The sequence below is a fragment of the Chamaea fasciata genome, unplaced genomic scaffold (assembly GCF_029207755.1).
Source record: "Chamaea fasciata isolate MVZ Bird 193981 ecotype frontalis unplaced genomic scaffold, bChaFas1.0.hap1 SCAF_4, whole genome shotgun sequence".
In the NCBI taxonomy this organism is placed as follows: Eukaryota; Metazoa; Chordata; class Aves; order Passeriformes; family Sylviidae; genus Chamaea; species Chamaea fasciata.
Genome location: NW_027094089.1, coordinates 13,356,113 through 13,383,875, shown reverse-complemented (window position 1 = coordinate 13,383,875; position 27,763 = coordinate 13,356,113). Strand labels below are relative to the sequence as shown.

The window sequence follows — 27,763 nt, the reverse complement described above, 5'->3', positions numbered from 1 at the left end:
TGCACTCCAGGGCTCATTTGTGGAAGGCCACTGAGAGGAAGAGGAGGAGAAGGATTCATTCCCCAAGGGTTGTTTATGCTTTCAGCTCTTTTCTCAGGCTGAGGAAACTGGGTGTTTCTCACCCGCGATATCTGCTGCTCCACCACAGCTGCATGCTTTCATTCTCTCATTCCACAATTCCTGGAAATCTCTGTTTTCCCTGAGCATAGCTGGGCCATGTGCACTACAGCTGAACTATCCGCAGGATTTAAGAGTCCCTGATTGCTGCTCAGACAATGGACCAGAACAACTTCATCGTTATTGACTATTCCAGGAAAGCCGCATAACTATATTTATATGCGCATGAAAGATATCTCAGCATAAATTTGTCAATAATGTGCATGTTTAGCAGCCACTAAATAATGTGCCATGGGCTTGGGGTAGTCTAGTCCTTTTCAAACTGCTCTAAAGTTGCTCAGAACTAGGGACACCTCATTTCCCAGCTCAGAGCCCTCTTATACCCTTTTGCCTGCTTGCCCCAAAATTTCTGTTGCAAACACCCCAAAGGGAGATCTAATGGGCTACCAATGGAAACTTAATTGTAACAGGGTGTTTGCAGGTGCACAAGAAACACAATTATCTACTTTTCTTTCCTTGGTTATATTTTTATTTTAGGTCTCATCATTTGTTTGACATTCACAACAGTGTCTGTAGTTCATACACTTAGTACTGTTTGTAGTACTAGGTGTACAAAAGCAGTTGTGCAGTCTGACCCAGAGTTTTACAAAATAAAAGCTGCAAAATAAAATAATAATAATAATTTAAAAAACCACAACAGATTAACCAAAGAAAGTAAAAAGCAAAAAGATCCTTTTGCTTTAAAAGGAAAAAATTACAGCTGTAGTAAACAATTTTTTTTTTTTTTTTAGCTGGAGACCCACCAAGATAAAAACAGTCGAGTTTCTTTTGCTCTGTAAGAGTCTTCAGCATAATTCTGCCCTTGCTGTAACCTCTGTGGCTTGAAGAGCTCCTGTCAGACTAGAAATCATATTGAAAATATCTCTCACCGACATTGCAAATAGCAGAGTTTTAAAATGGAAAGGGAGTAATGCAAATCTTGAACCTGCCAAGTGTGCCTCACACAGTTGATGCTATGCATATGATTTTAAGGACTAAGTATGCAGGGATGACTTCCATGTGAAAATTCAAGTAAATCTTTGCAGAATCTGCCTTCGTAGGGAAGAGGACCCATGGGTTTTCCTCATGTTTGTTACAGCTTCCAAGATAATTTTTCAGTTTTCTTGTTTACAATAATGAGTTTAATTGCTGCTGTTGAGCCTGAAGTTCTGTGAGCGATTATTTGTCAGAAAAAGGACATTCTCACCAGGAGGCTGAATTTCACCATTCATCCTTTGAAAGGGAATATTTCACTTGTGTTTTAAGTTAAAAATCAATAGAATATGTTCCCTTAGCAATTTTATATTTATAGAAATATTTCCACTGTTTTTAGAGTAGTGAAACCAAACAAAACATGTTTACTGGGCATGAAATCTAAATGCAAGTATAGGAAGATTTTATAAAGGTTCCTAACTCTTACAAAGGCATTGTTGTTATTCACTGCATAAACAAAGAGCTGCAACCAGTGGTTATGAATGGACTGCTAAACTAAATTTTTTTTCCTGTTTATTTTCTGCTCTCTTCCAGGTTTATGACAGGCCACAAAAACATGCTGCTCTGCACTATGATCCAGGCCTCCAACAAGACTTCACCAGTGACACCTTAAAATCAAAGCACCAGCAGAAAAGTAGCAACCAGCACCACATTGACTGGTCAGCGAGCTCCGACACAGGACCTGCTTCTCAGAGTTGCTTCATCAACACAGAGCCCAGTAGAGAAGCAATTAGTGCCACCAAGGTCTCTGCTCTGGAGCCAGGAATTTCCTACAGCAAATCCCAGGCCAAGAAGTCCTGCAGCAGCAGCAGCATGTGGGGGCAGCTGTCGGTCAGTAGTAAAGAACTGGCGATTTGCAGCGCAGTTCCGTCACCCAGCAGCATCAGCACAGCTGCCCAGCCGAGCAGCGCCCTCGAGTGCAATGGGCTTTTGCCTCTTGGAGATCAGGAGGGAGGTGTGCAGCTGGAGGCCCCCGACCAGCCCTCTGGAAGTATGAAGAAGAAGTCCAGCAAAAAGGACTTGATGAGCCAAACCATCCAAACCACAGACATTGAGTGGGTAAAGAGTGCTCAGAAAGCATTTGACAGCAAATCCCATGACAGCATGGAAGGGAAAAAGGAGTCTTACTCAATGGACAGCATGTTGGATACATCACCCTCGAAGCAGAATCCCATTTCTGCCAGCACTTGTGAAAGTGACACCAATCACGTACGAATTACTATCCCAATAAAGTCTCCAACAACAGATGCATCTGGTCACAAAAGGAAAAAGAGGCAATCCATTAAATCTTCCATAGAGAAGACTATCCAGGAGAAAAGCCTGTCTTCCATGCTTGCTTTGAGCAGTGAAATGGCAAACAGGACCAGCTCTCAACCAGAGGGGAGTAAAAAAGATCTTCGAGCCACAAAGCCAGGGAAAGTGATTGAAAGTGAGTCCCCCTTAGCAGCTATTGACAGTAGTGTGTTCATGGACAAAGCGTCCCCCAACAGTGCTGCCCGATCCAGAAAACCTCTACCTGTGACATCCACTCTCCTACCCACCAATCTTTCCACAGCTGGCAAATTGCCTGATGTTCAGCACCCCAAACATGCAGCTAAGCGCCGGTGGACCTGCAGCAAACCTAAATCTATTGTTCGGGAGACCTCCCTGGCAACATCTGAGAAGCTGATGGTGGAGCCTCCTTCAGCCTATCCCATCACACCATCCAGCCCTCTGTATACCAATACAGACAGTCTTACTGTGATCACACCTGTCAAGAAAAAAAGAGGACGACCAAAGAAACAGCCTTTGCTCACTGTTGAAACCATTCATGAGGGGACCTCCACCAGCCCAGTGAGTCCAATCAATCGTGAATTTCCAGGAACAAAGAAAAGGAAGAGGAGAAGGAATCTGGCCAAGTTTGCTCAGATGGTTCCAGGAGAGGACAAGTCCATCAGTGAACTCAAATTTCACAAAAAGGTTGGGAAGCTTGGGGTCTTGGATAAGAAGACCATCAAGACCATTAATAAAATGAAAACCCTCAAGAGGAAAAACATTCTCAATCAGATCTTGTCCTCCTGCTCCAGCAGCATAGCTCTGAAAGCAAAAGTCCCGCCACCATCTAGTGCTGGGCCAACGACCATTGATGCCAGACTAGGGAAGCAGATCAATGTCAGCAAGAGGGGGACTATCTACATTGGTAAAAAAAGGGGCAGAAAACCAAGGGCAGAGCTGCAGCCTCAGCCAGAAGAACCTAAGACAGCCATCAAGCACTCAAGGCCTGTTTCCAGCCAGCCAGAAAACCCAGCAGTGCCTTCCAACTTGCAGTCACTTGTGGCATCGTCACCAGCAGCTATTCATCCGCTTTCAACACAATTAGTGGGGATCAACGGCAACCTCAGCCCTGCAAGCACTGAAACTAATTTTTCAGAGTTAAAAACTATGCCAAATCTTCAACCTATCAGTGCTCTTCCTACAAAAACCCAGAAAGGAATGCACAGTGGAACTTGGAAGCTGTCTCCACCCAGGCTAATGGCTAATTCACCTTCTCACCTCTGTGAAATAGGTTCTCTGAAAGAAGTCACGCTGTCGCCAGTGAGTGAGTCTCACAGTGAGGAAACCATACCGAGCGACAGTGGGATAGGTACAGACAACAACAGCACCTCTGACCAAGCCGAGAAAAGCTCAGAATCCCGCCGGAGATACTCCTTCGATTTCTGCACCCTGGACAATCCAGAGGCTATACCATCTGACACCAGCACAAAGAACAGGCATGGTCACCGGCAGAAACATCTCATTGTGGATAACTTTCTCTCTCATGAAAGTATTAAAAAGCCAAAGCACAAGAGGAAAAGGAAAAGCCTGCAGAACAGAGATGACCTCCAGTTTCTGGCAGACCTTGAGGAACTCATCAATAAGTTTCAAGTGTTCAGGATTTCCCATAGAAGTTATACATTTTATCATGAAAATCCATATCCCAGCATCTTCAGGATTAATTTTGATCACTATTATCCTGTGCCATACATCCAGTATGACCCATTGCTCTATCTTCGCAGGACCTCTGATATGAAGTCTAAGAAGAAGCGTGGTAGACCTGCCAAAACCAATGACACCATGACAAAGGTGCCTTTTTTACAAGGGTTCGGTTACCCTATTCCCAGTGGGAGTTACTATGCACCCTATGGAATGCCTTACACATCAATGCCTATGATGAATCTTGGTTACTATGGTCAGTATCCAGCTCCTTTGTACCTGTCTCACACGCTTGGAGCGGCTTCCCCATTTATGAGACCTACCGTGCCCCCACCCCAGTTCCATGCAAGCTCTCATATGAAGATGTCCACCACTGCCAAACACAAAATAAAACATGGAGTGCACCTACAAACCCCTGTGGGAATGGGCCTTGGAGACATGCAGTCCTCTTTGGCTTCTCCGAAGGTTGGAGGAACAAGCCTTTCAAGTGGCCGACTTCACAAAAGGAAACACAAACATAAGCACAAGCATAAGGATGAGCGGATATTGGGGACTCACGAAGATCTGAGTGGTCTCTTTGCTAGCAAGTCCACTGGCTTCTCCAGCCACGCCATCAATGAGAGGCTGAGTGGCTCAGACAAAGACCTGTCCTTGCTCAATGAGAAGAGCAAGCATAAGGAGAAGCAGAAGCACCAGCATTGTGAAACTGGGCACAAAGGCTCAAAGAATAACTTTGAAGTGGATACGCTGTCTACACTATCACTTTCTGATGCCCAGCAGTGGTCACAGAGTAAAGATAAAAGTGACTCAAGCAGTGATCCCATTGACTCTTGCACAAAGAGATACTCTGGTAATACTGAGAGTAATGGAAGGTCAGAGTCCCTGGACATGTTTGGTGAAATAAATTCCTCAAGTGAGAAGCGGGACAATGATGCAAGTGGGAATAAAAGAAGAAGCTTTGAAGGCTTTGGAACTTACAGGGAAAAGGACATTCAGCCCTTCAAGACAAATAGGAAGGACAGAAGTACTTTTGATTCTTCAGCTTCTTCAGGTAAGCTTTGTTTTATTGTATTTTACTTTTACTATTTACTGCACTTAAATTTCAATGCTGTACAATGAGGGACTCACCATTTACAGCAAATACATTTATGAGATAATAACTTCTCTGGCTTTTGTAACTGACTCATTCTTCATCCAAACTTAAGGGAGATCAACAAGAAAGTTGGCCACACCTTAAGCCCAAAGTTTTAAAAGTCTTCAAGTTGTTACACAGCACTTTCGTAAGTATTTGTCCTGCCTTCACCTATCTCTCATGGCCTAAAAATCTGACCATTGCATTCTGCAACAGAAGCAATTGTAATACCTGTTGGCAAGGTGGTCATCCCTCTAATTAGAGTCTAATATCACATGATCAAAGTCACTGTCCAGCCTTTGGGATAAGAGCACAGAGTCTCTGCTCTGGCCCATGAAGTGACCAAAACCCATTTATGGATGGGATGGACCAGACAGGTGGGAAGGTATGAAGCTGTGTCAGTGTCCCATTAATGTGTTCTACTGGTGATCCAGAGGCACCCACCATGGTGATGGCTGGGCTGCATATTTGGAGATCCTGGGTACAGTCCTAATGTAAATCTGTCACTTCCAGTCCGCAGGTGTCATGTAAAATAATTATCCTGAGCATTGAGTGGCTATGGGAAGGGACCGATGTCACGGAAACAAACCCTCGCCAATGGGCTCTGAAGAGTTTCAGGTCTTATGACTTGGAAATAAGTCTGGGTAGATGAAGAGGGAGGAAGCTCCTTTTGGTCATTACAGACATCTGTTCCTCTCCTGCAGAGTAAAGAAAAAGGGAATCTGAATGTTGCCTGAGAGACTGAAATGTACTTTACAATAAGGAGCTGCTTTTGTGATGACAGAGAGGCAGGTGTTTTGGTGCAATATAAATGAATTCATCTTGGGAGCAAGCCCAGTGCTTCTACACCATCAGATATTTATCACAAAACAGATTTCACCTTAGCTCTGGAAAGGGATGAGCTTTGCTGAACCAACCAGTGATGGATGAGATTCTGATATGCTAAAAAAGAGCTTCAAAGAAAAGTAGCTGATAGCCTTCAAAATTAAAAGAAAATTAACTGAGAACACAGTGGAGAATTTGTATAACTTGCCAGTGTAAGGCTCTGAAGTTTTTTACTGACTTGTAACTGATGGAATACAAAAGACTACTCATGCTTAAGCCACCTAAACATTTCCAGTTCCTTCACCAAGACCAGGATCTGAAATACAGTAGTGAAAAACAGTCTGAAATGACAGATTACCCCATGAAAACATTCCCATTCAAGATATCATATTATATTCGACCAGTTGTGACATCAAAAAAATGATACATCCAAAAATATAGGAAAAGAGATTGAAATAAGTCTCTGAACATCAGAGTTGCAACGTGCCTGACAAGGAACAAAGGTATTCTCCACCAAGTGCTGTGGTGGCTATTTCATTAGGGAAGTAGTGTCCTGGCACATAGGATTAAAAGGCTTCAAAGTGTTTAACAAGTTTATTTTTCATTTTTTTTCTAATGGAAGTTCACAGTTTTCACAGTTTGATAACAGCCTTTGCATTTGTAGCCTTTTTGACTTTGAACAGAAGATGTTTGCTAAATCTGTAATTTTCAATATCTTTCACTAAGGCATAGCAAACTGTCAAAATTCCCAACAGTGTTGAACTCAAACTAGTTTCCAAAGCAGAGGCACGATTGCTACCAGGCTGACTTGAAGATGGAATTAGTAAAGAAAAAGTCTATTTCATGTTATTTTCTTTCAGTTTATTCCCCATGACAATAAAAGTACAAGATGGAGGACTAGAACTTGCCATGGGAGTGCCATTTGATTTTCAGTTTAAGCTTTCTAAACTAGTTCTTGTTTATACTGATTTTTTTTTTCTCTCCATGATTACAGCTGCACAGTTTTCCCTATGACCTAGTCCATCAACTCTCAGATTATCAATTTATTTCTTCATTGTCATCCTATTATTTAGATGGAAAAATAATCAGCAGTTAGCTAAACAGAGCCAGATAACCAGAGCCATACCTTGCACTACAAGGAAAAATACTAAAACTAAACAGCTCTGCCAAGATAGGCCTGGAGCCAAGACTGCTCATTAAAGCCTAGGAACATCTGTCTGCTTATAACTGCCTAAGATCTCAGTGCAGCTTTTTTTCTTCTTTGCCTTTGACCTTCACTGGGATTCCCAGCAGAGGTCTGCATTTGAGTGTAGCCATTACTATTTAACTAGTTCCCACAGAGGGAGGATTGTTCTTTTCCATGATAACCTTCACCTTCTTCCTCCTAACTCACCTTGCATTTCCCTGAGGAGGTTAAACAGAGATTGACTAATCAGGAAAATAAAAGGTAAAAGAAAAAAAAAAAGTCCTACGAGGACATATATGTCTGTCCCAGGAGGCAACTTCGATAGCCTGATTGTTCTTTCCTTTCAGCACTTGTCATCTTTCACAAGTCAAAAATAATATATAACAGAGATAAGAGGAGACATCCTGAATATTCTGGTGAAAACTGAAATTAGATTTATATCACAATTTCAGTGTTATCTCTACTGCATTGGCATTTTGGTGTGCTCAGTACAACCACTTGCAACTTCCTTGCATTCTTCTGGAGATAGAGTTCATAGCAAAACCTACCTGCACTCAGTGGATATATCTGTGATGAGAGGGATGAGAGAATCATTTATTGTTCTTCAATGATTCAGGCACTGCAATTTGTTTCACTGTGGTGTGAAAGCGCAGGTGCCATTGTATTGTTGATAATTTATGTTTTTGTCTGTGTTGTGACAGAACTTAGCCATTGCTGAGAAGTTTGGTGTTCATTTGTGATAGGTAGTGTTCATGCTTATGGTAGAAAACAGTCCTGTTGTACAATATTGAAGCCTAAGTAGGATTTTATTGTCTAGAAGGACAGGTGCCACAAAGCGAGGGGTTGTTCTTCTTACCTTTTGGAGAAGCTGGTTGCAGTCCTGGCAGATGAAAGGTGCCTGGCACGGGTTGCCCAAAGAAATTATGGATGCCCCATTCCTGGAATTGTTCATGGACTGGGTTGAGGTTTGAGTGCTAGGGCTAGTGGAAGGTGTCCCCACTCAATCCAAGAGGTTTGGAAATAGATGACCTTTAAAAGTCCCTTCCAGTCAAACTATTCCATGATTCTGTGATTTGATGTAGAAATCCGTGCCCAAAGTGAACAGACCCATTCAGGGGCTGTAACCAGTTTCTTTGGTTGGTCACAACAAAAGTCCATTTCTCGTCCTGCACCAATCTGGAGCATCACTGGCAATTCTTTAGTGGAGACCTTTTGAGCTCTGAGTCAGTGTACATCTTTTGGGATCACTGTGGGTTAAATATGCAGTGTTAGTGCATATGGCTAATTTCCCAGTGGCTTGACTGTTTCCACACCATTGTTCTGGAGAAGCTGGTATTTCTTCCATAACAACAAGTTAATAATTCTTTCCACTGACTCCTCATGACCTGTTGCATCCTGATGCTTTTTTCTGAAATACTTATTTTTGCTAAATTTCTTGTGCTCATGTAGCCCTCCTGCATTAAGACTAATCAATCAAAACCAATTTAACAATGTTTTCTATTTAGCTGAAGACTATTCCAGTGGCATTAACCCGGCCTACAGGCAAGAATACAGCAGCAAGTGTTTCAGATCCTGCCTTGCCACAGACACTCAGGCACATCCTAGACTCAATTGTCAAGCTGTGTGCACCAAGCGTTGACTCAGTTGACTCCTTCCTTCCCACAGTGAGAGGTACACCTCAACACACTTGCAAAACTGTCTTGGAGTCCCTCTGGCATTGTGTGACCTGAGGCACTGTGCACAGCTGGATGGCTGAGCCTTTCATCAGCTTTCCAGGAATTACTAAAGCCCCAGGTGAGGGACCCAGGGACCGGTCACAGATTGGTGCTGCAGCTAGGCTGGGGAGACTGAGAGTAGAGCTATTTCAAAGAGGCCCTCGTGGCAAACTCCAAATCTCCTTGTCATGTCTGCCTGTTCCATGATGCTGGGGAAGAGACTTCCATTGCTGATAAGCAGTCTCAATGCCATAGCTTGTCCCACAGAACAAAAAAGCAAGATTGTTTGTCTCTTACCTTTTTCCCTAGGTGGAATAATGAGGAAAAGCACATTTAACCTTTTAGGGAGCATAGATAAGATGGCAATTTGAATGTATAAGGTTTTATGTCAGATTATGTCCTAGTTATAATCACTGCAGGCCAGGATGTAGCTGGAGGTGAAGCAGAGGTTGAGAGTTGCAATATGCAGGGCTATGTTTCTGCTTTTCTTTGTAGTGAGACTAATCAAGGTCTGTGCCACCTTACTGTCACACTATTTCTGTCTCCTGTTTTTTTCAAACAATGATTATATGAGCAAAGATTGCCTTGCTTATGTGTTGGGTGTCATGGCTCAAAGATCAGCTAAGAAGTACATTGGTTTTATCAGATACCGTACTGACACCACATATAGTTTATTTACAGGAATATAAAGTTAATCATATGCAGCTATTAGGAAAGCAGTAATCATCAGTCTCTGAATGCTGGATAGGTAGCATGACAAACATGCTTTATAAATTAATGCTTAACTTACCTACAAGCCTCACAGGTCTTCCCCCCTCAAAGTCCAGAACTGCTGCAATCTGAATTTCTTCTGACTTGAATTTTTGACTTGACCTTTCCTCCTCACTTGTGTTGTACGGTGCTGCTTTTACTCTTGAAGGAATCAGTATCAGCTTTAGCCCGGATCAGTCACAGTTTTACACTGAGAAGGGATCAGTATCTCAGTAGTGGATAAGCATATTTATTCTAAATGTGTGTGGCAGATGTAGGTAAATATTGTTAGCCAGTTGCCTTATTAATTGAACTTTGCTGATTTTCTATATAATAATACTTTCCACAAATAATTTATTATTTTACAAAGGTCTGGAATCACAGTGTTGGTTCATTATTCTCCAGTTAACACTGTATTTCAGTGATGGCGGAAACAGTAGGACCACAGTTTGGCCCACTGTTTTGGGTCCTTTATGGCAAGAAGGATGTTGAGGTGCTGGAGCACGTCCAGAGAAGGGCAACAGACCTGGAGAAGTGTCTGGAGCACAAATCTGATGAGGAAGGGCTGAGGGAGACTGGGGGCGGGGACTCAGCCTGGAGAAAAAGAGGCTCAGGGGGGGACCTTGTGGCTCTGCACAACTCCCTGACAGGAGGGGGCAGCCAGGTTGGGGTCGTTCTTCTCTCAGGTAACAAACAATGGGAAAAGAGGAAATGGCCTTAAGTTGCTCCAGAGGATGTTTAGATTGGATTAGGGAAAATTTCTTCACTGAAAATGTTGCTAAGAATTGGAACTGAAGTGGCGTAGTCATTGTCCCTGGGAGCATCCAAAAACATGTAAAAGTGGTGATGTAGTGATGGGCCTTGACAGTGCTGAGGGAATGATTGGAGTTGGTGATCTTAGTAGCCTTATCCAGTTTTAAATTTTCTGTATTTCTATGAACATCATGTGTGATGAACATTCTCTCATCTGATCAGCTTAAAAACATGAAATGAATGCCTGTTTGTGACTGGGTGTTGTATATATACTTGTGGATGAACATTTACACACTGAAACAAGAGAGGAGATATGAACATCAGGTGATGAAGGAAGTTGAATAGATATCCAGGAAAACACGTAAATACCTGGCTTTCTTCAATAGCAAATATTTGACTCAACAGGACCTGTGTTTCATATGGTGCTGTGTGCATAAATTCAGAGACATACTGGTATATGGTCTAGGATTTGCAAGCCCATCTTCCATATCTTTGTTTTCTCATGTAACTGCAGAAAAAATTCCTAATTGCAGTCAACCTCAGAGTCTGAGTGGGTGAAGGGGGTAAGAGCAGTTTCCTGCCTTACGGTGCCGCAGTGAGCTCTGACACTCACCATTGCCCAGTGAATGCAGCATTAGACCCATAGCAGTACTTGAAGTGGATGGGAGAAGAGCCAGGTAAGAACTTCAGACTGAGGATGTATAGGCTATTAGCCACCCTCCCTTTCCCCAGCTCTACCTCTGCTGGGGTTTCCTCACACACCCCAGGCTCCTACATAGCTTCCAGCAGCTGCAAAAATTTTCCAAGCCCCAGTTTTAGCAGGAGGTTGTTCCCCCCTCTGTGCCCCATGGTGAGGGACAAGCACTGTACCGTTACAGGGTGAGTGTTTGTCTGGTCCATGAAAGTTACCATCAGAGCTTTAGAAAAAACCCATTATTTGTAAATACAGTTACATTCATGAAAACAGCTGTTTAGGACCCTGCATATTTAGAAAACAAAACAAACTAAACAAACCCAAACTACTGAAACTACTTCCAAAAGCATTATCTGGCCCCTTTAGAATAAATGTCCTTCTTGTTTTCCACTAAGTTTTCTATCAGTCCTGTGAAGAGGAGACCAAGCCAGCATGACTGATGCTCCTTCTGCCTATACTGTATCCATAAAGGGACACGCTGCTGATGGGGAAAGTGAAGCAAAGATTTCCTTGAAATTGTTTTGACTAAGGCAATTTAAATACAGTTAGCTTTGTCACTGTTGCGGGTGTTTTAACACTACCTCTAGATTTACTGTGTTGCTTCCCATGTCTGCACTGACCAAGGAGAGAAGAAACAGGAGAAAAGCTGGAGTGGGAGAGGAAGCAGGACTATTTATCACCCAGCCAAACTTTTATTTCCTCTCTTAATGATTGTATGTTTATTGCACTGCCTGAGGCTCAGTACAAAGTCTTTTAGACCAGCGACGAATTAATCAAATTAAATCCTGTGACCCTTTTGCTTTTTGGGAGTGTTACAAGCCTCCCAACACCCTGCCTAATTTCTGTTTCTTACTTTGCTCTCTGTCCAACAGTCAAGCAGTTCTTCCTTCACAACTTGGCATCTCCCAGCTATTTATCTTCACTCTCTCTGGCCAATGCCAGAATGTCGTTTGAAGTTTTTATTCAGACCACTGCTAGTTTATGAAGTTGTGCAGATTCCACGTTGGGTGTGCAGCTGCTTCACGTCAAACACAATTGGCCTCTGCTGGGCTCTTGGCTTTAAAAGGCGATAAAGAATCACGGCCAGATTCTCATCTCGGCCCAGCATAAATCAAGGGTCTCCCCATTGAAATTAGTGAGCTTGACTTCAGGAGTGAAGTATCTGCTGAGGCAGAAGGACAGTGTGGGGCTGGAAAGTTCCATCCACAGCTTCAGTGGCACGTCAGAGGAGGATCCTGGCATGCCAGGATCCTTCTGTCTGTGCTCAACATGCCAGGTGCTGAAAACAGCCTTGGTTCGACATTTATAAGATTTCTTAGCTTAGAGGAGAGGGTCTGTTAAGACTTTGATGATGCCAGCCTGGGTACTTGTGTAAGTGGCTGTTTAAGAAGAGTTAGAGGGAAGAGTGTTTGCTTTAGCTCTGGACTCTACACTATACTATTTCTTGGCACTGATAATGTAGGTACAAGGCAAGAGGTCTGTTTGGATGCATGGAGGAGGTAAAACAGAGCATTGGCTGCACCATCACTACAAACCTGCTGATCAGTGTGACTCAAAGTTGGACATAGTAAAATCTGAGCTTAAGGCATCTGTCAGGGAGAGGAATCCTGATGCACACAGAGCAACCTGCATCCTGTCCTACTACGCTGCAAAAGTGAGGGTTGGGATCTGACCTCCAGAAAATGATCTGAGGCTGCTCCTCCATTCCCATTGCCTTCCAGCTTTATATCCATGTGTCACAGCAAGAGAAAACTTAAAAGGGCTCAGTCTGCCTGATTGCAATAATGATGCTGAACAACTAAAGGAGAAAGAATGTCCTGCTTTAGGGTCTCAACAAGAAGGAAGTCAAGTAATTCCCTTGAAGATCAAGGGCTGAGGGGAGGGGTGGGAAAGAAAAGCTTTGACTGTCCATGGAGGAGCCTTTATACAACCTCAATGATTTGAAAAGACCCAAGGACTCATAATAAGAATCATTAGTGATTTGTCATTGAAAACATGCACCTGAGCATAGATCTCCAAAGGCTTTTGCAGCTGCACTGAGTCTGACTGAGCTTTCTCATGGCGCAGTGCAGCCTTCAGGAGGCTTCAGGATACGTGCAGTGCAGAGTTAACTGTCAAGCAAGGGCAGGACTGGATGGCTTGAAGGGATTTGCTAATGAGCTATCAAGCTGTGGGTCACTGGTTGAAATTTAATCTGTAAGAACAGTGACAGAAAATCAAATCAAAGTGCTGATGTTAGAGTGATGCTGGAGCAGCGGTGAAAGCAATGCTTTATGCACCACACAGAAGTATCTTAAATAAACTAGGAGAAAACTGTGAGGAGCTTGTTGGGATCCCAACTGCAAAATACAGCCCAGCCAATTTGTGTTACACCTGTCAGTAACTCACTTGTCTTAGTGCAGTTGCTTGTGAATAAGAACAGACTATCTCCTCAGAGAATCTGAGTCAAACTCAGCCTTATATAGAACAGAAAACACACACGTGAAGTTTGCTCAGCAAAGAGTGTTACAGAATGTGAATCGGCAATTTACCACAAAGCTCAGTAGCTTGTACTGGTGCTGATGGAACTTTTATTGTGATTAGGTCCTACATCGAGGTCAGTAGTAATAACATTCCACCCCCATCTCATAAGGAAACTTGGTGGTTTCACTATAGCTTTCTCATTGCTGCAGGCTATTAAATCAGCTCTTGTGGTTTTTATGGAAACCAGGGGGAAGGTTGACAAAGGAAGGGACAGAGGCACCAGATGCCCTCAGCAGTAGTAGTGGTACTGGGTATGTGGGTCAGCATGTTGGCTCAGGAAGGCTTATTCTGGTGCTTTTTACCCCTCTGGTGTTGTCCTCTTCACTGATTTTTCGAGGGAATTCAGTGGCCCTTCCTCTGGTCCCAAGCAGCTGAGCTGAGGATAAAGAATTTCTCCAGGTGGTACAGACTTGCCATTACAGCTCTGTGTCCCTGGATTTCCCTGCCTCCTCTGTAGGCTGGAAAGGGAGCAATAGTCAGCATTGTTTTTTGTGCCAGCTATGATTAGTTGGCATAATGAGCACTTAAGTAAGCTGACACAGCCTTTGAGTTGCTTGGTTTGCTAAAAAAAGGAAAGAAAATAAAAATCCCTGGACTACTCCAGGGTGTCTTTGCTGCCTGAAATCTCATCTGCACTAGTAAAAACTAGGGATGAGGTCAGTTGCAGAAAGTTTGTCATCCAGATATTTATTTAGTTTTTATTTAAAAAAAAATCTTGGAGAACTACAAGTTAAAAAAAAATAATTGAACTCCCGATTCATGCAGATTTCCTGTTTTGCTTCTTAACAAAACCTCAAAACCACTTTGAACAAGTTTCCCACCTCAGCTGAGGGTGGAGTTGTGTACACCCTACACGTGGCCTCCAGAAGTGCACCCAGAGAGAGCAGCACACCTCCTGTGGCACACTGGGGTTGAGTTTACTGCTCGCAGGGCATTCAAGACGTGTGCCTGTTCTTGGCTGCCCACGGGATATTCTGGCTCAGACAGTTACGCTGGAAAACTTTAACTTTCCTATTTCCAGCGGAACAGACAGAACAGTAGAGATGTGTCAGGCAAAAAGTGGAAGCAGTTGATAAAGGGAAACCTCCCCAAGATACTAGGCAGATATCGGCTGCTGTCAGTGCACTGCTGTAATTTCATTGATTTGATCTACTGAGACAACATCTCAGTAAATAAGAAGAGCAGGAAAATATATTGCACTGAAATTAATGGTTTGCTGCCTGATCTCCTCTTAAATGAATTCATTGCAATCTGAAGCAATGCGTGTGTTTTGCAAACCCAGCATTCCTTGGCTCCTACACTGCATCATGACATTACTTTAGGCGGTGAGGAAGATCTTATTTGTGATATAGTAGTGTAGCCTGGGAACTCTGGATGGAGTTATGGCATTTGGGTGTGTAATTCTAAGTAACAATAAGCAGTGCTTAACATTTCCTCCCACATGAGAAACGAACCCATTAAAAGTTTAGCCAAGTCAGCTGTGCAAGTTCTTGCAGAAAAGGACAAACTGCTTAAGAGCTAATAGGAGCCATTCTTATGTTAAAGAGTGGGTAGAGCATGCATTAACCCAAATTCCTCTTCTCTGCTGTTAATCAGTGAAGACTCTTGCTGAGATCAAAGGAACCCCTAGCAGGTAAAAATGGTAATAAATCAGGCTCAAGCCCAGGTTTAGAACTCATGAGTCGTTTTCTCAGCTCTGTTCCTGAGGTACTGCATAGCTTGAAGAAGTCAGTGAATGTGATTTAGACCATTCATGAGCCAGCTTAAGTCCCTGTGAGAATGAACTAGATATGTCCAAGTCCCAGGGAATGGTTCAGTCTGTTTCATCTGAAGAGGATCCTACCTCCCAGAGAAACTGAGTGCTACATGTAAATGTGAACAGTGTGTTTTAGACCTAAGAGGAACTTAAACACATAAGAATATGATTTCATTTGTGTTCAGGGACTGACAGTCCATCATGACTCACAAGTGGGTAAGAGACTGCTAATATCTCTCAAAGTGTTGAAAAGGGCCCACTTCATTAAGCCACAGTTTGACCAAGCCCACCACTTTCAGGTGATATGGAGCTAGCACAGAACATTTCAGCAAGAAAAATTTGGAGAATGTTCATACTCTTTATGTAGTCCAAAGCAGAAAGGCAGTCTATGTCTCTGAACTGCTTGATGCAGGCTGGTTTGTGCCCACATAGTTAAGAGCTGCTAGCAGCTGGAGCGGGCAGGTCATCCACACTGCACAAAGTTTGATCCTGATCTCCACTGGACAGCATATCCCTGTACAACTGGTGCAAAATTCTAAGTATTTCTGGGTTTGTAGGTTTGGGGATTTGTGTTTGGGCTTTGTTAGTTTGTTTCCTAATACAGATGCCAAAATGTTTTGGGTTTTTTTTCTGCAGCCATGTGCTTCCTGTGTGCTGTGGGGAGTGACAGGAGGGTTACATTGGGGTTTGAGTCTTTAGGCTAGCACTGCAATATTGCACCAGGAAAAGAGACAAAACTGTGTGATGCTTCTCCAGGTTGTGCCTGGAATAGAACCTGCAGCACACAGGTCAGCTTTGCTATGCCCAGCTTTCCTCTCAGACGGAACAAATGGCTCCCTAATGGCCCACTAATAACTGCAGAGTGTGGAGGACTGGGTACCAGGACACTGGAGACATGTCAGTCTGGCAGTGTGGAAGCACCCAGGCATTCCTAAGTGGCAGGTAAGTCTGGGTGACCAGGGAAGGCCTGTTCCCCAGCCGAACTCAATTAATGTCATTTCTCTGATAGAGCTCTGTAACAGAAGTTTTATAAGCAAAAGACTTGTAAACCATTTACTGGGTTGATCTCACTAGTTTCTGCATCCCACACTGCTGGTTTTTGAGTGGTTGACCTTAGTGCCTCCACTCCAGCCTTACCTGTCTCCTGGAATAGTTGTGGCAATGGGAAGTGCTGGGGCCAGACCCTCTTGGTCTGAACAGCTATGTTTCTGTTTTCAGGATAAATGCTCAAATCATTAACATCTTGTTCTTCCTCCCACTTATCCCACAACCCAGGTGCTTGCCCTTCATAGGGGAATTTATATTTTTGTTTCCCACATAAGCAGGTTTGCACACTGTTGAGCCTTGAATTAAACAATTACCCAGCCACACTTGTGAGAAAAATATTTCCTAGTGCTTATGCCTGGAGTGGCTGCATGTAGCCACATAAAAGCATCCTATGGAGGGCCTACAGCTCTCAGTTTTGTTGATGGAGAAATGTGTGAACATCACTTGTGTCCTACTTCAGAGGCATCTGTCACTGCCTTGCCTGTACGGTTTGCATAGGCACCTGCCCTAAGAGATCTGAATCATTCTGCTGGAGCCAAGCACCTATTCTATTTTAGATGTTGCAATGAATAAATTGAGTGCTTAAAGCAGACAGTCTCAATCTGGCCTCCAGGGTCTCCATGTTCACTGGCTGATAGAATGAGATAATAGTCCTTGCCCAATTCATGAAGCTGTGGCAAGATTTCAATTAATTAATACGGGTAAGGCTTTTAAACATAGGGAATCAAATGGTGTTTACAAACCAAGTGTATTATAATGACTTGATGGCACTTTCTACTTCACTTTCACACCGTACCTGAACAGAACACAGGGCGGCTGCATTCTCTGATTCATCATGAATCATGAAGAAGAGTTCTTAAAATGTGGATGATACTGATGTATTCACACTGGTCAAAATGTTACAAGGAAGAAGGATTAATTCTCATTCCAAAAATACTGTCCAAAATGCTGGCAGCTCTCCCCTTTTCATTAACTCTCAGTATGAAACCATCTCTAGTGCATCCTCAGTCAGCTCATACTCTGTGTTTAAGCAAGATGTGCCAGAACATAGCAGGAGATGTGAGACTCCTACTAGGATTTGCAGAGGACCTAATTACTCCCCAGTGACAGTGTTGGCTTGTACAGGTTCTCATTCTCAGCACTGTAGTCCCTCAGGTAGCTTTTGGTCTTCCATTTCTCTGGCATGATTAATGTTAATTAGAGCCATGCAGTTGCAACAGTGGGCAAGACACCCAGGAGAAGATGATATCCCTGAAGTCCTCCTTGTGCTTAGCATCAGATTAGCACACAGAACTCCTTGGGCTACGTCCCTTGGCAGGTCACACCATTTAATCAAATTACAAAGTAGCTCATTAGGTTCCCAGTCATATTCCACCTATATGTAAATTCTCAAAGAAAATATTGTTATCTTACAAAGTACTTTGCCTCCACTGCTATATGAAACACAGGTAAAGGCTACAGGGTAAAGACCGGAGAGGGAGCATCTGCAACTGAACTGTGTAACTGCACTAAACACCCGAGGGATGCTGTCACTCCACTGGTCATTTGGAAGAAACGGCCTCAGGAGGAGGTGGCTGAAGGGCCATCCAGATGGGTGGAGTCATCCCAGTATATCTCCTGCACCAAGGACACCTCTTTTCTTGTGCATAACATGTTTTTACCAGATTTTTTTTGCTCCTGACAGTGTGCAAGAGAAATCCCAGCATTGCTGGCTGACCCTCATGCATTTGTCCTGGCAGTGTTCTGTCCACTAAACTGGACCCAATAAAGGACCTTTTTGTATTGACCCTTCACACAGAAGGATACTCATTTTTCCAACATGTTTTTGTAACTGGAAAGCATCATACTTTTTGTTATTATCCCAGATAAGCTGTGGCTGCCCCTGGATCCCTGGAAGTTTCCAAGGCTGGGCTGGACAGGGCTTTGAGCACCCTGGGCTAGTGGAAAGTGTCCCTGCCCATGGCAGGGGGTGGAACTAGATGGTCTTTAAGGTCCCCTTCAGCCAAAGTCATTCTGTGATTCTGTGGTTATCATCCTTTTGTCTTATAACATTCTCAAAGTAGAATTCATATTTTACCCCAGGGCAGTGTCTAACTTAGGGGATAAGATATGTCCTGAAAACCAAGTAAAATTTTAAATTCTCTGGCAGTCAATGGAGTCTCAGGTGAAATGACCGCTTTTAGTCAAGTTCAGACAGGAGGGAATGTCACAAGAATGTGTCTCCCAATGAGAATTTACAAGCCAGTGGAGTTTGTGCTCTTGTTAGATATGCTGTGGAATTCTCTGCCTAATTTGTAGGTAGGTTCTTTTCAGCAGTAAACCTCAGACTAGTTTTACAAGAGAGGTCAGTATCTTTCCCCTCATTTCACAGGCAGATAAACCAAGGTGCAAGGAGGTCTAATGCCAGAAGTTTGGTGTCAGAGCAAGAAACAGCTAATTGCAACAGACTTAAATGCATCGTTGTCCATGAGTGTAGTCATTCTTATTTATAATAGTTCTTATTGCACCATCAACCATAGACCTGTGCAGGCATACTAGAGACAGGAATAGAGCAGTACTGACCTCTTCTCTACAGATAAGAATGTGCTCTCCAGAGAATTTTTTTTTCCCCACAGAAGTGATAAATGACTTAAAGAGAAGCAGGTGCCATTTCTCCACCTGAGTGATTATGCCCAGAGACAATAGAAGTAATTTTTAGAAATAGTTCTCCTCCTATTTACATCAGGCTAGTAGCAATACTTATTTTAGCACAATTGCCAAGAGACTTTATTTTTAGATCTCATCCACATAGTATCATTCTGCAATTCTTGCTTTGCTCAAAAAATTGAAGACATTTCAATGGGAATATGAAATTTACTGGGAGATTCACTGCTGCCTCACAAATATATACTGATAGCATAAGAAAACAGTGATCCTTTCTTTCCATAATGAGAAATGATTCAAATCTATAAAGCATCCCTAATATTTTATTTTAAAATACAAAATCACAAATTGGGTTACATTTCAGAAGGAAGTTTATAGGTTTTCTAGCTCTTAAGGGACTCCTTTGGGAGTCTTATTTCATCCAAATGGTATTGTTCTCATGATGACCATCACATTCCTATAGGAAAATTTGTCAGTGGGGCATAATATTGGTTTAAAGGTCCCAGAAAACAATGCAAAATTGAATAGGAAGAAAAATAAAAAAGAAGAAGAGAAGGCAGAAGTTGGTAAAATTCACACAAATAAGAAAAATCTAGCTGCCATGAAGACTGGTCAGCCTCATGTATTTCTACAAGCATATGTCATGTTGGTATGGGACACTTCTTTGTTTTATTTAATTGCCATCTTTCAGATGAACCTAATAATTGCTGTACTGCATTTACCTCGTTGGGTATCCCACCCAAAGAATATGGAAGAGAAAAAATGTAAAAATAAAAAATGACATGATTTGTCCATGGAAGACATCTTTTTCCTCCTTCCCCTAAATAACAGATTGTTTTTCATCCTTATCAATCACTTTTTATGTCCTTTTTGTTTCTCTCCCAGCATAATAGTAAATACTCTTGCTACCTACACTTTGGAAACTCATGGGGTATTTTCTGTCTTCATAACACTTTTGCAAAGTCCTTCCCCAGGAAGCAGAAGTTGAAATGTGACCATTCTGTTAGGAACAAAAACATTAAAGAAGAGAGTCCTCATCAAAACCAGTTTGAGAATAATAGCAATGATTCATGAAGTATAAGACTTATCAGAGAAAAACCATGAGCTGGGCTGAGATTTTAATAAGGATGCATCATCATTTATACTAAGTTAAACCTTGAGAAAAGTACCTTTATATTTCCTGAATGCCTTCAGCCCTGGGTATTGCCAAAGGAGATGAAGCTTACAAACAAAATTAATTTATTCATTATTGGGCAGTCGCATCTCAGGAAGAGAGTGACAGTTTTGTAGTGGTGTTCGTAAGTCCCACAGACATTTTAGGTTTTGGAACACTATGCCTAGCACTAGGACAGATATCTGGAATTGCTCTGTTGGCTTTTTTTTTCTTCCCATATTTATGTTGTTCTAACTAAAATTTTATATATATATATAAGAAATAGATTTTCTGGACTAACTGCCAAAAAACCCATAAGAACTATCTAACAATGTGCAACTAATGACTGCCTTTTCTCTCATCAAGAAGTGATATTTTTCAGGCTAAGGGATGACATCCCTTGGAATTTCATGTGGTTTTTTTGTTTTTAGGGTTTGTTTTGTTTTGTTTTGTTTTTTGGGGGGGAGTTGGTGGGGGGGTTTTGTTTGTTTGTTTTTGTTTTCTTTTTGGCAGAGCTGTTTTATTGCACAATGATAATATATTTATTGGGATTTTTAATTTGCAGCCTTAGAACAGGCCTTTGGTGACTAGGGGAAGTCATGACAATGAAAAAGGTTTCCCTGTGAGAAACAATATCCCATTTTTAACCATAACATCTGGCCAAAATTTGAATGCTATCTTGAGGCTCTATCATGAAGAGATTTATGGATCACCTTATTATGACCAGCACTAAGATGGTTTTGACAGTTTAGGAGTCTAGAAGACATCCTGTTGGACAAGCCTGTGATGGTAATGTCAAAAATCTTGATCTTAAATCTCATCAGTTAATATTTCTGGAGATCAAGACACTATTCCCTTAGCCATGCTACCAGGTTTGAACACATGAATTAACAACACACCATTGACTCCACTTGATTTTCAATTGTCTGTTGATTTTGTTAGTAGAACCACACTCCTTACTTCCAGTGTCCATTTATTCTTCACCTTTTCTTCTGAACTAGGGAATTGTTTGGTTTAAAGGGAGAAGAAAACAGAACATGTCTACAAGTCCCATTCTTCAGAAGAAATTTTTGGTGTCACAAAAAAGAAGTGTGTATCCACAGAGCTTTACACAACCTAATTAATGACCAGTTGACACTGTGCCTCTAATTGTCCAAGACTGGAAGCAAAAATGGCACCTATGAGCCAAAGCTGATTAATGCTATTTGTTGATTAATTTCTTTTCTTTTAAAAAGGAGCTGAGGGAGAGCCACAACAGCCTTGAACTTTCACAAGGACTGCCTCTGCTTTAGGGGAATTTTGATCTTGCCTGCTGTTTTGTTTGTTTAAAAAAAATGGTGATGTCTAATCTTCAAGAATGTACCTCATCATCCAACCCACAAACTGTTGGCAAAATAATAAACCTACACAGAACATACTGTTAGATCCATTTTTTTTAACTTCTTCCTTTCAGAGGTATAAATCACAGTCTTTTGCTTTTGCAAAATAAAGTATAGGCTTTACACTGGGTAGCTGGCACAGTTTTTTTCTGTCCAAATGTTCCATACTGGCTCCAGAGAAACTGTGGACATTGAGTTGGCTATAGTTTGTCTTTGAACTTGTTTGCAAGAATTCATTTTTCAGAGGCCTCCAAAACAAATAGTTTATTTATCAAATTGCTTGTTAACTCTTTTGTGTGCTAAATTACAGGTGGTAATTCGACTTCAGTTTTTAATTTATTTTAATTTGTCTGGCTGAGTTTTATGCACTGTTTACCTCTTCTAGTTTACATAAAAGCAATCATCCTGCCATTCAGGTCCAAAAAGTCTGTACCTTTCTGATTATCTTACACAGCCTGGAAAAGATCTTGAAAACTCAACAGTTCTTTTGCTAGGTTGCAAAACTAAGTTTCAGATAACTACTAGTTGCTAAATATGCATTATATTTCCAGAAGTCTTCTCAGCTATGTATTTGCCTTTATGTCTTTGTAATGTAGTAGAGAAACAGGACTATTGCTGCACATTTTGCTGTTAAGTTGCCCACAATGTATTTCTAAATAATTTTGAACAGAATACTAATAAATACTAATACTAATAAATTCTAAATAGTATGGAATAGGAGTGGACCATAGTCTCTCTCCTTGGAGCAGTTTCTGCTTTTGTCTGTCAAATACAGTTTGAAGTTTTAATCAGCTGGATGTTCAGCAAGAAATAAGTTGTTGGTGTTTAAAACATAGCAAGTCTTGTGTTAATCTTTGACTTTTCCCGATAGCATCCTTGAACTGCTTTTTTCTGCAATGCTTCCCTTCCATTGATGCAATGCCATCTTTGGTACTGTAACAAAGGGCTATATAAATGTTTGGAACCCAGAACAGATGTTTTTGGGCAGCTTTTATTCAGTTTGCCAAGTTCAGGCGTAAAACAAGATTCTGACCGCTTGTGGTTACTGTAGATGGGATGACTTTTTCAAAGGAGAAGTAAGTGTGCTGGGCTCAATGACTTCCTGTCTTCTGGCATCCTACCACATGTTCTTCTTTACTATACCATAATGTTTCCCAAGTTTGCTTTTGTTTCATTCTCATAATTGGCTTTGTATATCCACTGACTGATCTGATCTATCAAGACAAGGCTGTTCACTCCAGATTTTCACTAGTGTAACTGAGAGGAAAATTTGGTCCTTATGCTCTGTAATAAGATGTATCCTCACTGTCAATATTTTTCTTCTTCCCATCACTCCCCTGCCATATGGCAACTTCACAGGAAAGAACTGAACTGCATATGTTCTAAGTAGAACTTCTTCATTCCCTGCAAAGTAGAGGTTGGTTTTAATATCATTCAGATTAAAAAATGGAGGAAGTCCTTTATCCTTTAGCATGGGATTTTCACTGAATTCTAGGCACCCAAAATCCAGGCAACCTGTGGAAACTTGTCATCTGAGCTCCTCCTACAGTCACTGGAGAGAGAAAGCAACTTTGAGATGGTGATTCATCACATCCTAAGAGTTGAGGGAAAATTTTATTTTCATGGACATGAGTGCAAATCTCTTCAAATGAAGTCCACTGGTCTTAATGGTCTTGAACTGATGATTTGAGTTGCAGACCAAAGATTCCCTTTCCTGCACCATCTGTGCTGATGATTGTAAAGGGAGCAGGGGGTGATTTTCCTGAGCTGAAGTTAGCTGGTCTCAGGTGTGTTTTGGCTTCCGGCTGGCAACCCTCTCCAAGTAACACCTGAGCATGACTCAGTGGGCATCGAGAGCCAGGGACGGTTTTAAAATCAGCAGGACACAGGGGTGATCATGTTTCAGATAGGAATTTTAATCTTAGTAAAGTAAGACAAGCCATTTCATTTGTTTTCAAAGGCCAATGTGTGCTGGCCCATTTTATTTACTGATATAGTTATTGCCCAAGAGGTGTAGGCAGAAAAAAACGCCAAAAACCAAACATACAGGAAAATGAAAGATGAACCTTAGAGTTTCTCATTGTCTGAAACTGGGACTTGTGTGTAAGTAGCAGTCCAAGAAAAAGAAGTCACTGTTAGTGAGTCTTTTCTTATTTTAAAATTTCAAAGGCTCTTCTTGGTGTTGCTAGGAAGTGACTGATTGTACAGTGAAGTAAAGTGAAGTAAAGTAAAGAAAAATTTCCAGAACCCACTATACCTAAATGGCATTCTAAAACCAGTCACCTCATGGACCCTCTTTGAAGCTGTCATTTGGAAACTGATGTCCAGACAGTCTGCACCCAGGGGAACCCTGTGTCACAGAAGTGTTTCTGAAAATTTTCTGATATCTGCCTACTGGATTTTAAGACTTGGGATAACTCTGCCTTAAACACTCTCACTGTTCACCATGAAGAACAGAGATGAAGCAATAAGCAGTGCAAAAAGTTTCAGCCACTTTCAACCATTGCTGTGATACCCAGGGACCATGAGATAAATTCTGATGTATAACCCTAAGTTTCTTCTAGGGAGTGTGTGGGCATTGCAGACATTTAACTGCCAGGCTATTCATTTTTCTGCATTTTTTCCATACTAGATGGAAAAAATCAAGACCAATCTCCCTGATGTGTCGCATCAGTTTTCTTATTAAGTATGAAAATAATGAATGTTAGTAACAAGCCTTGAAAGCTCCTCATCTCCCAGATTGGGTCTTGGTGCCAAGTGTCTGGCTGGCATCATGTCCAGGATTCTGCAAACAACATCTGCGTGAGCGTGCAGGTTGTGTAACCCTGAAGTTAACGTAAGAGACTGCCATGACCTGCTGAGCAGTGCTGAACACGGCTGCTCTGCCAGGGGAAGGTTTTGCAGCCTGTGGGATACACAGCCAGGCTGTGCCTTTTTCAGAAGAAAAAAAGTGTACCATCATTTACAGGAGTGACCCTGGGAAGATTTCCCTTTCCTCACCAGGATTTCTTTGGCCCCCGATATGATTAATGACACATCTCTGCTGAAATGATCACTGCCGTGATAAGCAGAAAATGACTGATTTGGAGGCACTGACCCACCCCAGTAGGTGCCTTGTGGGGTGCCCTGGAGAGCAACAATGTACTGGAGTCATGGAATTTTGAAGGATGCATAGGAGGCCCCAGCTCCTCACTGAGAGCACTTCTTGCTGCTGATCTGCTCAGCCTTTGAGAAGTCCAGTAACACCTCTGCTAATGAAAGAAAGGTGCAAGCTGCTTCTCCTGCAGCCCATGAAGTTTGATGTGATGCTGTATAGGAAGACAGTGCAGCCAGTAGACTGTCATTTAAATACCATTAGTTCTCTGGACCATCATGTCACTGCCTAGGAGGAAAAACTTGAATGTTAGAGCTGTAAATAGAATTACACTTTGCTTCTTTCCATCAGGAAACAAGTATATGCTAGTAACCATTTTAGCAGTGGCCAGACCCACTTTTCCTGTCTTTCACCCCGGTTTAGTGCACTCAATATAAAATAATTATTTCAAAGCAGCACATGACAGTTTATTTTTGTAAAAAGGCTGATTTTTTTTTGGTTTGACATGCCAACACTTGCTTAAGTTAATTTTTTAAATTACTATCAAAACCAGTGCAAAACCAGTCAGTAGGCTGCTTCTAGACAGGTACTAGAATTATCCTTGTTTGTTGTTTATGTTAACCTTGGGCTAGTGGTTGGCTCTTTTTCAATATCTGAAACTTACCAAAGAAAACAGCCAGAAGTGTGCAAATAACTAAACCACGCACAATGAAATGACTGAAATATGTGATGGGTCAAACTTTAGTTAGGTTAAGTCAGGCATTTAGAATAATCCTTCTTTACCCCTCTTAAATATCATGTAGGTTGTTGATAGCTTGCTCAATGCCAGAAAAAGCTGGCATTATCCTCAAGGATGAATTCAGGACTTCAGGAAGCTACCAAGTCAAATGAAAAACAGAGGCAACAGGCAATGGCTTAGCAGCTTAAGCCATGTGCCACAGGTCAGTCTAGCCATAATTTCAAATGCCAGAAGGATCATTACCAAGCTAATGCAGATCTATTGAGTGCTTGGCCATTTACTACAGGCAGAACAAGTCCTCTGAGTTGAATCCTGAGATATTAGATCCTTTGGGGGTTTAATGGCTATTAAAAATCACAGAATATTTTCATAAGGGGTGGAGTTTATCAGTCTTATGCTCTTAACCAAATTACCCCTTTCCTCCCACAAATACACTTGCAGTTCCTTACTGCAAAGATGGGAGAAGAAGAGAGATTGAAATTCTCCAGTGATGTGCTCTGTCTTGCAAGACCTGTAGTCCTGCCATCACTGCAACTCAAAGGCACTGTGGATTTTTGCAATGAAAACCACAGAATGTTGTTCCTGGAGTTCCTGGACCACTGGCTGGGCTACAACCTTGAATTCTTATTCTGCATTTAGGACTAGGCACAGGTCACACCTTGCAAATTCAATTCTCTGTGTGTCCCAGGCACTTGGCATCCCACTCCAACAGTGTCTGTAATGGGAAGGCTGGGCTGACCTGACCCCTAGCTCTCATGGCAGTTTCATCAACCTGGGACAACTTGTGAGCATTAACACTTGCTTGTAGTCACTGGGGTTCGTATTGTCATCATTAGCCCACAAGAACAAGGGCTGGTCGGGAACCAAACCCCTCTGTAATCTAATTATAAAAAAAGATAAAGGGCAAAAGTTGGTGCAGGAGCAATGGGACTGTATTGTTGAGTTTGACAGGAAAGGCAGTGGTGTGACTGAAAGGGTTTGTAGGTACCATTATGGAAACAGAGAACTAGAAGGCAGCCAGTGAGATAACGCCATGGGTGATTAGAGGAAACCTCATTGGAGTGCAAAAAATGCCATGGGAGATATTGCAGAAGTGTTTGAGAATTATGTGGATGGTTAACAGACTAATCACAGACAGCCACCATTTGCATAGAGAATGAGGGATGTTACCCTGCTGAAGGCTGAGAGAATTGGGTTTGTTCAGCCTGGAGAAGAGGTGGCTTTGGGGTGACCTGATTGTGGCCTTCCAGTGCCTGTAGGGAGCCTGCAAAAAAGAGGGAGAGAGACTGTTTACAGAGGTCTGGAATGACAGGACAAGGGGGAAGGGCTTCAAAGTGACACAGGGCAGAGTTAGAGTAAATGTTTAAAAGAAATTCTTAAATGTGAGGGTGATGAGGCCCTGGCAAAGGTGTCCCAGGGAAGCTGTGGCTGCCCCATCCCTGGAAGTGTTGAGGTTGGATGGGGCTTGGAGCACCTTGGGATAGGTGGAAGGTGTACTTACTCATGGCAGGGGCTGGATCTAGGTGATGTTTAAGGTCCTTTCCAAAGCAAACCGTTCCATCATTCAATGATTCTCTGATGGGATGCAAATGTGAAGAGAAAGATTGGGATTCAGGTCCAGACCCAGACCTGAAGATGGGCAGTCTTGGAGGAGCACAAAAGAAAGCCAGGATAATAATGAAAGTATGACTGTGATTACCACAGTGAGGATGCTTCACTTCTGAAAGACTGCAGATCAAGACTGCCTGCTGTTGTATATTCATAGATAGGTCTCTTGGCCTGATGGTAAGATACTTAGTGAAATGTGGTCCCTAACTTTAAAATCTGTGCATCCCTGCACTATGATTTAGTGCTGTTTTGTATTTCCATCTGTCATGGGTAGTCCTTCAGCATTTCCAGTGACTGAGAGCTGCTAATGCTGGGAAGCAGGCACTGCTCTAGGCTAGAGTTCCTCAACATCTTTCTATGAAACTCTGGCAGGATTCAGAGATGCTAAGTGTCTTTCTCAAACTTGGATTATAACTAGCAATAGGAGCCAGATCACCTATTCTTTAAATACTTAGAAATCAGCTGATAACATTCTTATGGCTTTGTTTTCATGATATGTTATTTAAAATTGAATGATGTTGGAGAATAGTCAGAATACTTGAAAACAGCCAATGAAGTTACCTTTAATGGATCATATATTTCTAATTCATTTTCTACTTTAGATTTTTATTGAGAGAGCTTACCCCAGTAAGGATAAATTGAATTTTGCCTTTCTCATTCATCTT

At 42.0% G+C, this 27,763-nt stretch overlaps 1 protein-coding gene across 3 annotated transcripts in view; it reads left to right on the top strand.

Moving 5' to 3' along the window:
- Positions 1 to 27,763, top strand: part of SETBP1 (SET binding protein 1) — a 264,740-nt gene that overhangs the window by 182,829 nt on the left and 54,148 nt on the right. For all 3 annotated transcript variants that reach the window (XM_066180876.1, XM_066180875.1, XM_066180874.1), the window contains one exon: positions 1,684 to 5,152. In XM_066180876.1, the coding sequence (XP_066036973.1) occupies positions 1,684 to 5,152 (3,469 nt within the window). The remainder of the gene's footprint in view (positions 1 to 1,683; positions 5,153 to 27,763) is intronic.